Raw genomic sequence first — 9,728 nt, forward strand, 5'->3', positions numbered from 1 at the left:
TCCAATACTTCGTATTAAATAATTGCTTGCTCTTTTGCGAAATACGGAGTTTTTAAAATTTTATTAAATGACATATTTGTCTATATAAAATTTTGACAATTTATGAAATTTACATTGATAATCCAACAACATTTTTTATAATAAATACATTTTCAATTTATATAGAGAAAAAAAATCATCAAATTTAGCTACAACGCCTACAAAAATATGAATAGTATTGTAACAAATTAAATAGACGACGTAGGATGATTTGTTTGAACTAATTTGAATTTGTTAACTTTTTATAAAAAAAATATTTGTCCTATAATAAATCAAATTATTATGAACAATATAAGACCTTATAAGAACGGTAGAACTTATATCAATCATAAAATACACTTGCGTAATTTTTATTTATGTTTGAATTAATTTGAATTCCTTAATCTTTTTCTAAATTAATTTGTCCTTTTTCTAATTAATTCAAATTAATTTGTCCTTTAAAACCCAATCAAAATACTAAGAACAATATTAATTTTACACCATTTTTATTCAAAAGTAAATATCTTTAAGGGAAATATTTCAAAATGGCAAAAATTCACAAATGATAATAGTAAAAATAAAAATAAAATAAAATAAAAAATCACACAAATATCCCTCTTTCACATAAAATTCTTATTTCTCACATCACATAGTTGAAGAAGAAACAGCTTCACCTTCTCTTGTCAGTTGTCACTATAAACACCCCAAATGCCTTCCATGCTCTTTCTCTCTCCTCTTCAATCCCCTTACTCTCCATGACACTCCAAACCCTTCTCAATTTTAATTATTTCAATTGACACAAATTTAGGGTTTTCTCTCTCCTTTCTCTTCACTCTTTTGCTGTTTCAATTGGGTTTTTGTTTAATTTTTCCGGGTTTTTGTTTAATTTTTAAGGGGTAATTTTGATCTGGGTTTTTCTTATTTGGATCTGTGAAGAAATAGGGGAGAAAATTTTTGAAAAATGGAGGAGGGGTTTTGTAATTGGGGAGTGATCCGATCTCTTCTTGCTATTGTTCAATGGTGGGCTTTCAATGTCACTGTTATCATCATGAACAAATGGATCTTTCAGGTCTTTTTTTTATATTTTCCTTTTATTATTATTAATTGGGTGTTTATAAATTATCCATCTTTGATCTTATTTTAATAATTTTGATGGGTTATCTGAGCTGCTTCCTATATATATATATATGTGTGTGTGTGTGTGTGTGTGTGTGTGTGTACATATTATGGTTTCCTTTGTTCTGATTCTGTATTATTGGATTGTGATGCCATCGTTAATGTGTATTTTGAGGTTTGCGTTTAGTTGATTATTTGTGTATTTTATTTTCGTTTTTCTATTGTTATATCGTGTATAAAAATGATTTCTTCCAGTTGCTAATTTATTCTGAATAATATGGTTGCTATTTGTTTTAGTATTTGTTTGTGTTTAGAATCGCTTTCAGTTTAGTTTGATGTTACATTTCTCAAGTGAGGTTATCTTTGGGTATGATCCAATTGATGTTACGGCTGATTGATGCTTATTCTAGTTTGTCAATGGTTTTTTTTTAAAATTAGAACAGGGGAAAAATATAGGAAAGGGAAGTTCTTGCTTTATCACATTTGGCATCCCCCCAAGGGAGATGGATCGACGTATTTCGTGTTAGTTTTTACACAATTCATTTTCATTATAATGTTGGAACTCATGTATAATTAAAGTGGTTAGAATGCCAATTGTATTACCATGGACTTCTCAATTCTGTTGTGCATCTATTTTCCGTGAATCGTGATATGCTATGGCTTATGATGCATAGTATTACTGTAAAAGACGGTATTATTGGCTTCTCAGAGAAAGTTGCTATTGTGGAATTACCAGTATGTTGATCTAGTCAGATGGTAATGTTTGTGTCTTCACCTAATTTTTGAATGTGCTATATATGCCTATATGGTGTGATGAAAGATTGAAAGCAGTTAAATTGTTAAATAAATTCCTTTGAAATGAACACAGGGATTAAGAGCAGCTAGAGAAACTCGTAGTTGGTAATTCAGTGTTGTCCTAGGAAGAACGTCTGAATTGATCTGAAGTAGAGATAACAGTTTCCTCTCTTCAGCTTAGATCAGATCCATTGATGGCAAATGTGCCATTGCATGCATAACTATGTGTTGTTTTAAATTACTCATGAGCCAGTTATTTGTGCAAATGTTAACATGTTTTCTTTTTTGGGTATTGGTTAAACAGAAACTGGACTTCAAGTTTCCTCTTACAGTATCTTGTGTCCACTTCATATGCTCTTCCATCGGAGCTTATGTGGCAATTAAGATTATGAAGGTAAAACCTTTAATAACAGTTGACCCTGAAGATCGCTGGAAAAGGATATTTCCCATGTCATTTGTCTTCTGCGTCAACATAGTCTTGGGAAATGTGAGTCTTCGATATATACCAGTCTCCTTTATGCAAACTATCAAATCCTTCACTCCAGCAACAACTGGTCAGTTATAGAATCAAACTTATCGATTTTTTGTCTCCAAATTGGTTTAAGATGGCTTTCTGCAATAGTTTTGTCTAAACATAAATTGTAACAGTTATTTTGCAGTGGCTCATTTGGAGAAAATATTTTGAGTGGAAAATCTGGGCATCTTTGGTCCCAATTGTTGGTGGGATTCTTCTAACTTCTATGACGGAACTTAGTTTCAACATGTTTGGATTTTTGGCTGCTTTGTTTGGTTGCTTGGCGACCTCAACCAAAACTATTCTTGCAGAGTCTCTTTTGCATGGCTACAAGTTTGATAGGTACTTGTTTATCCCTATCTGTTTCTTTTTCCTGCTCTGCCAATGTGTTATGTATTTTGCATAAAGACCTTTGTGCCTCATACTTGATCTATCTAATAGGCTGACCTTTATTGTTCTTCATGTTTTGTGTTGTTAATTGAAAGGATAAAGGGGACGTGTGAAATACTGAAAGTTATGGTTTCTCATATACCTTCCAAATTATTTTATTCATCAAAGAAGATCATTTCATGTGCATTGCATGTTGACCTATAACCTCAATTATCATGCTTGTGATACTTTAGAATGGCGGTTTCTGTTAGATCTGTAAACGTCTGTTGGCTGACTCAGTTCCAACTTTGCTTCATTCTTCAGACACCTACTATACATATGAAGCACATCCCACTCCCTATTTTTCTCCCATTGTTGAGATCATTACAGATCATCCCTGATTTTTATGCGGTGATTAACTTTCTGTGTTATCGGCCATCTGTTACGTACTCTTATATATTCTTAAAAGGGAGTTAGAGATAAGTAGAAGGAAAAGATAACGATACGAGAAAATGATTTCATTTGGATCTGGATTGACTAGTAGGAATGTGACCTTCAGTAACATTGCGCACTAATCTACCTTGGGAATTCATGATTAGTAAACCATTCATTCTTCATGCATTCTTGTCTTGTCCTAGCTCTGATTGGTGAAGTAGGGAGGTTGTGGAATGGGGAATTTCTGCTTTCCTCCTCATCACCCGTTGTTTTCTGGATCTAGCGGTGAACTGAAAATCATTTCTTCATATGAGCCTTTGGTTGTATTCAGAATCTTGTCTATCTATGGCAAATTGCAATTATGCTTGTTTAGCAATCAGCTACAATCTTTACCTTGCTTTGCCTGTGTTTGCCTTCATTCACCTTCTTCTCTTTGGCCTTTAGTAATCTGGTTCTTCTCTGCAACTGATTTTTCTGTGTTGATATTTTTCCAGCATAAATACCGTCTACTACATGGCCCCTTTTGCGACAATTATTTTAGCATTACCAGCTTTGGTACTCGAAGGTCCTGGAGTGATTGTATGGCTTAACACACACCCTTCAGTCTTCTCTTCTATGAGCATCGTCTTTGGCTCTGGAGTATTGGCTTTCTGTCTCAATTTCTCCATCTTTTATGTTATTCATTCTACTACAGCAGTCACGTTCAACGTTGCTGGAAATCTCAAGGTGAGCTGAAATGATTCTGGTTATTGTTTTTGGCATCCCTTATGATCTGAAGTTGTTTAGTTGAATCTTTCTACCCTTCATTATTTGCGAGTTCAAAGAACTTAAACCTCCTTCTGAACCAAAGTATCAATCGCTTTAGCTTATTCATTCAATCCAAAATACAAGTCATTGTACACTACAATACAAATGCAACATTAAGTATATCAATAAAATGCCCAGAGCAATTGTATCAATACAATCATTAGATTAACAATACATCTTTCATAGAACTTTACTTGATAATATGCTTATAGTTTACTACAACAACCTAGCAAAGGATGTAATCCAAAAATTAAACGAGCTAATCTTTGCTAAATATTCTGATTATGTGGATTGTTTCTTTTTTTTTTTTAAAAAAAAAAAAAAAAAAAAAAAAAAAAAAAAAAAAAAAAAAAATTAAAAAACACCTAATTTGCTTGTATTGCTTTTCTTAGGTTGCTGTTGCCGTTCTCATTTCATGGCTGATATTCAAAAACCCAATTTCGGGTTTGAATGCACTTGGGTGTGCTGTAACCCTGGCTGGGTGTACTTTCTATGGCTATGTGAGGCACTTGATATCACAACAACCGCCCGGCACACCAAGAACACCCAGGACTCCTCGGAGTCGGGCAGAAATGATCCCCCTTGTGAATGAGAAGTTAGATGACAAGGTCTGAATCAAAAGTAGCATATTGCAGGTAAATTCAAGGTGCTTGGAATAGGTTTATAGGAAGACAGATATTTATTTCTTTGTTGTGTAGACATGATTAGATTCTTATAATTCAATAGATGCTTCTTTCTAACCCTTCATACATATATATAGAGGAAAAAAAGGTAGTAGTTCTAGAAGTATTGATTGTTTAGGAAGTTATTCAATTTCTGAATTTACCATCACCAGTATTTGCTTTATACAGTATGTTTTCTTAGCGCTGTTGCCCTCTTGCTCTGAAAAATATACTTCCATATTCTCGGTAGAATTTAGCTATGCTTAAAGACGGGAGTACACATTAACGTTGAGCTAGCAAATCACAAAGATAGGTATGTTTTATACAGCTGATTAGATGAAAAGGAAATGGATATAGTTGATGCTTATGGACTAAAGAATATTGCAGATTTTTGTGTCTTATAAAAAAGAGTTATATTTGTATTGGTTGTTAAAATAGAATTAGTAGGCAGTGTCTATTTCAACTACATATTATTTTGATTTCACCCCCTTTTTAGCTGAATAATGTGCTAACACAATAGCACATTAATGAAAATGGAGTGGATTCAGTGGATGTAAATAATATAATCTAATAGAGTGAGATAACATAGTAGAGTGAGAATTGACGTTATGGTTGATAATGATATTGAATAGATACATGCGAAAGATACTAAGTAGATATACGTGAAAGAGGGAGTAATGCATTACGCATATAGTATATTTTAGGTGTTGTTTGGTTGCACAAAAGAAATGGGGGAAATAGAAAATCATGAGAATTTAAATATTTGGGTTTTGTTTGGTTGACCACAAAACATAAAAATGTGGGAATTTCAAATTCATGGGAATTTTCAATTTCCACAAAACATGGGAATTAAATTATCAAGTGCCCCCTTGGTAACTTGAAATTCTCATGATTTGCAAATTCCTCTATGAATAACAAACAACTTTCAACAATTCATATGATTTCTAATGTGGGAAGTAAGGGTTTGGTTTACCTGAATGGCTGAACCAACCATTTTAGACATTAACACATAAATCAATGGGTGTCAATGGTAACATGAAGTTGTGCATTTACTCATATAAGTTCGTAAGATACAGACACCAGAAACTTTCAGGCCTATATTTCTTGGGAGCCATTTCGCGCAGCCCATGCCACAGACCTGTGAACAGAATGGTACTCCTTAGCTTGGTTTTAAAAAGCGCGCCTCGCTCCCACTGGGAAATGGGCTTTAGCTAGGCGAGGCTCAGTCACCTACGGAAGGCGAGCGTCTCAAAGCGTCTTTGGTAAGGCGTGCCTTTGCGCCTCAAAGAAAATAACTAAGATTTAAGTTATAAATTGAAGAATGATAGACATTTTTTCAAATTCAGACTACCTTAACTTTACATATATCATTATTTAATTTATTATGAATCTTTTTAATTGGTATTAAGTACAATCAAAGTAAAAAATAATTTGAAATAAATATATAAATACATGCGCCTTGCATACAAAAGGCGCGCGCCTTGGTGCGCCTTTTATAACTAAGCTCCTTTGTCCTTACTCTTAGGAGTAATCTAGTTGGTTTCTAATTTTCTATTCATGTCCAAGCTTATTAGGGCAGACCCAAGTCGAAACTTGAGCTTTTGGTCAAGTTCAAAAACTTGTTCTAACTCGGCTCAATTTAGTTTACTCAGTGCGCTATTGCAGTACTATGAAGCTCATATTTATGCAAACAACCTGATATTTCAATTTAGTTTACTCGTAGTACTAGCTGCTTAAATATTTCTTTATTGACGTTAATTTACCTGCACATGTATTTTTTTTATGTTGAGGAAATGGTATTCAAACCCGTAATGCAATTTTCTACTCCGTAGTATGTATGTTTAGCTAATCCATGCCTAATTGACGTCAATGGTTGACTATCATTATATATCTTCTCGATATAGGAGGATCTCATGTTCTTTGTCTATTATATTTTTATCAAATAATCTGTCGTATTTACATTCACCTATTTGATAAACGAAGATAATACATGTAATGCTAAGGTTTGCAAATAAGGAGCTTAAAAACTCAACTTTAAACCGTGAAATTTGAAGCGCGAATAATACATACAACATACAAGTATGATTCCAACCCTTCATCGACATGGTTGAGTATCCAATACTGCCCTCCTGGGACCATATCAAGGAATCATCTAGACCTCAATCTTGTAGTAACCTCTGTAAATAATACAGTAACATGGACTTTCTTCAAGTTCACCTACTTTTTCATTTGTCTTGAAGCATCTTTGTAATCTTTAAAGTTCACATTCATCATTTTTCAAGTAAATATTAAAAGGGTGGTTAGGCTTTGATGGCCTCAATGTTTTGTTTTACTTAGAACGGCTACATACAACTTCAAACTCCATAAATTAAGAATTTTGGACGTCATATAAAATCAAATACTATAAACAACATAGTATAAGACATAAAAATAGTCCTATTTTACTTTAGTTTATACAACCTAAATTAATTTAACCCAAAGTTTTTATGCCCCCACAAATTCCAAGGCACCTTATTGATTGCAATGCGAAGTCTTCATTTCAATGCAATTTAAAAACCACAACCAAACAATGTAGCATTCAAAATCCAACCAAGCACCATTATATCTCACAAATCTAAAGGTACCCTTCACCTTGTTTTAAATTCTGATTAATTATGACAAAAGTTACTAACCAATTTTCAAAATCTGACAGAAAATAAATTTACCGAGGAATTTAATTGAAGGAGATAATCATGATTATGATACTTTCCCATCTCATAAACAGATCTAAATTAGTTTAGTTAGTAATTACATCATGGGTTAACATATAACCCCAAATATTACTACTTAAAAGGATCCCTAATAATTATTAATAATATTCTTCATTCCCTTCTAAAATCCTAAATCTTTATATTTCATTTTTTTTCTCTCTACAAACCACATAAAATTTAATTTAAATTAATTTATTTTAATTATTTTTAAGCTAAGAGCCAGAAATTCTTCTGCCACCTAGTGCTAATGAGGTAACCACCCATGCCTTTGCTCTGCTTTCTGACTCCAATTGTCAAGCATTCAGCATTGTTAATGCATTGCTCCACAAAATCCTCTGAATTGCTCATTCCAAACAAACTGCCCAAATAATCAAAAATTAAAATTATGCTTAATACAATAATTAAAATTGATTCTAAATTATCTGATTAAATTTTTGATTAGATAGATCTAATAAATTTTAAAACAAAAATTAATTAAATTCCTCAGAAAAGTGGACTCACCAAGTCATTATTGGGGAGGGCTTCTTCTGGCCTAGCACTAGCACTGATGCTTCTAGCTTCTTCACTTGGCTCAATACTGTTGATAGCTTAGGACCTTGAATCACTAGTGCTTCTACTTCCACCTGAAAATAGAATACCAAACTCCAATAATTACAAGCAAATCTAATATATTTAGCATGTAATTATGAACTACTAGCCATTAATCCAAAATTATTAGACTTTTTAGCTATTAATCCAAAATTTATTAGACTCCGACTAATCTGAATTTGAACTAAGAGCTACCAAAGCTTATTGGACCTTTGACTAATCTGAATTTAAGTTCAGGGCATACCCCACCTAGGAAGAATTCTTCCCAAACATTTACTCATTTACACATTTGAATTTATCACACTTTGATGCTTAACTATTATTAAGGAGTTCTAAGAAAACACAACAACAAAATGACAGCCCATTATTGAATGAAAATTTCTTGCTTAAGTCACTTTCCACTATTTCATAATCAAAGATAACTACAAGATTACAAAATGATGAAACAAAAAGTAGTATATTCCTAGATTTCTTTACATGCATAATAAAGATCCCATCTTTACCTCATTTTTTTACAAAAACCTTAACTTAACTTTCTTCATAAACCTTTATGAATCACCATTTTCACCCATTTAAATGCAACAATATATTTTTTAAAACTTTGAAAGCAAAAGATCCCAACTTTACTCTTTTTTTTTTTTTTTCTCTGAAAATCAATTCTAAAAAAAAAAAAAAAAAAAAAAAAAAAGAGTGAAGAAGAAGAAGAAATACCTCAGGTTTGCAAGCTTTGCAAAGAGAACCAAGAGAGCTAGCAAGAGTAGAAGCAGTAGAATGAGAATCAGAGTCAGAAATGATATGAAGCAGAGTAAGCCAATCACCCTTATTAGTAACATGAGTTAATGCCCACATCATAGCATGTTTAGATCTAGAAGTTTCATCAACAACCACCATTACCCTTTTCTGTGCCATCATTCCTCCATTGTTACCACCTCCATACTCATTTGCATACATACTGTTAATCCCATTCATCTGTTTCCAACAAGAACCCATATCATTTTCACCTCCATAAGAGTATCTTCCATGGCTGTTTCGACCTCCATAGCTTGCCCATCTCTTTGATGTGGACTTCCATCCTTCTTTTGCGCTTAATTGCCTCAAGATTGAACCTGGGGTTGGCATTTTGAGGGGTGCAGGTAAGGTGTTTGATGAAATGCGTGAATGAAGAAAAAATGGGGAAAATGGGAAGAAGAAGGGTTTTGTGAATGTAGAAGAGAAATGGGTTAATGGGTTTTGCTGGGATTGTTAGAAATGGGGGTTTAGGAGAGAGAAAGAAGGGTAAATGGGGGTTGCAGGTGGTATAATAATGAGACAAGCACTGAATGAAGTGAGGGAAAGTGAAGAAGACAAAATAGTGGACGGATGGATGAGTGTGAATTGTGATGGGATGGGATGGGATGGACGTATGGATGTGATTAACAGGAGGAGAGAGAGTGTATGTGAGTTTGACGGAATCAATTAGGATGGCAATGAATTAATTACAAATATAAGCATATCCCAAGAATACTTAATTAATCATGTCATAAAGGAAAGAGTAGGTATAAATCTTGGATGTGGACTAGCTTAAAATGGTTTGACGCTATCCAATACAGAGTAGTATGTAAATTGACATGAAAGAAAAAAAAGCAGGTGGTGAAAAGTATACAGAGTAGCACTTTAGCTTCTCAACAATTTGAC

At 33.2% G+C, this 9,728-nt stretch overlaps 2 protein-coding genes across 2 annotated transcripts; one reads left to right on the forward strand and one right to left on the reverse strand.

Moving 5' to 3' along the window:
- Nucleotides 1-656: 656 nt before the first annotated feature.
- On the forward strand, nt 657-4,922 carry LOC145585382 (UDP-galactose transporter 1-like). The gene is made up of 5 exons (XM_081642084.1): nt 657-1,087; nt 2,234-2,483; nt 2,578-2,785; nt 3,742-3,973; nt 4,447-4,922. The coding sequence occupies exons 1-5, from the start codon at nt 980-982 to the stop codon at nt 4,666-4,668; spliced, it is 1,020 nt and encodes a 339-aa protein (XP_081498210.1). The 5' UTR covers nt 657-979; the 3' UTR covers nt 4,669-4,922.
- A 2,527-nt stretch (nt 4,923-7,449) lies between these two features.
- LOC145585383 (uncharacterized) lies at nt 7,450-9,391 on the reverse strand. The gene is made up of 3 exons (XM_081642085.1): nt 8,766-9,391; nt 7,968-8,089; nt 7,450-7,824 (listed from the first exon to the last, which is right to left on the reverse strand). Exons 1-3 carry the CDS (start codon nt 9,171-9,173, stop codon nt 7,674-7,676), a joined length of 681 nt encoding a protein of 226 aa, XP_081498211.1. The 5' UTR covers nt 9,174-9,391; the 3' UTR covers nt 7,450-7,673.
- Nucleotides 9,392-9,728: the final 337 nt, after the last annotated feature.

The sequence above is a fragment of the Chenopodium album genome, chromosome 16 (genome assembly GCF_948465745.1).
Source record: "Chenopodium album chromosome 16, dcCheAlbu1.1, whole genome shotgun sequence".
Classification (NCBI taxonomy): domain Eukaryota; kingdom Viridiplantae; phylum Streptophyta; class Magnoliopsida; order Caryophyllales; family Amaranthaceae; genus Chenopodium; species Chenopodium album.

Coding starts and splice junctions, on each gene's coding strand:
- LOC145585382 (XM_081642084.1), top strand. CDS start 980: ATGGAGGAGGGGTTTTGTAATTGGGGAGTGATCCGATCTCTTCTTGCT. Junction 2,484..2,577: donor CTTCACTCCAGCAACAACTG/GTCAGTTATAGA, acceptor AAATTGTAACAG/TTATTTTGCAGTGGCTCATT. Junction 2,786..3,741: donor CATGGCTACAAGTTTGATAG/GTACTTGTTTAT, acceptor ATATTTTTCCAG/CATAAATACCGTCTACTACA.
- LOC145585383 (XM_081642085.1), bottom strand. CDS start 9,173: ATGCCAACCCCAGGTTCAATCTTGAGGCAATTAAGCGCAAAAGAAGGA. Junction 8,090..8,765: donor GCAAAGCTTGCAAACCTGAG/GTATTTCTTCTT, acceptor TTCTATTTTCAG/GTGGAAGTAGAAGCACTAGT. Junction 7,825..7,967: donor CCCTCCCCAATAATGACTTG/GTGAGTCCACTT, acceptor TTATTTGGGCAG/TTTGTTTGGAATGAGCAATT.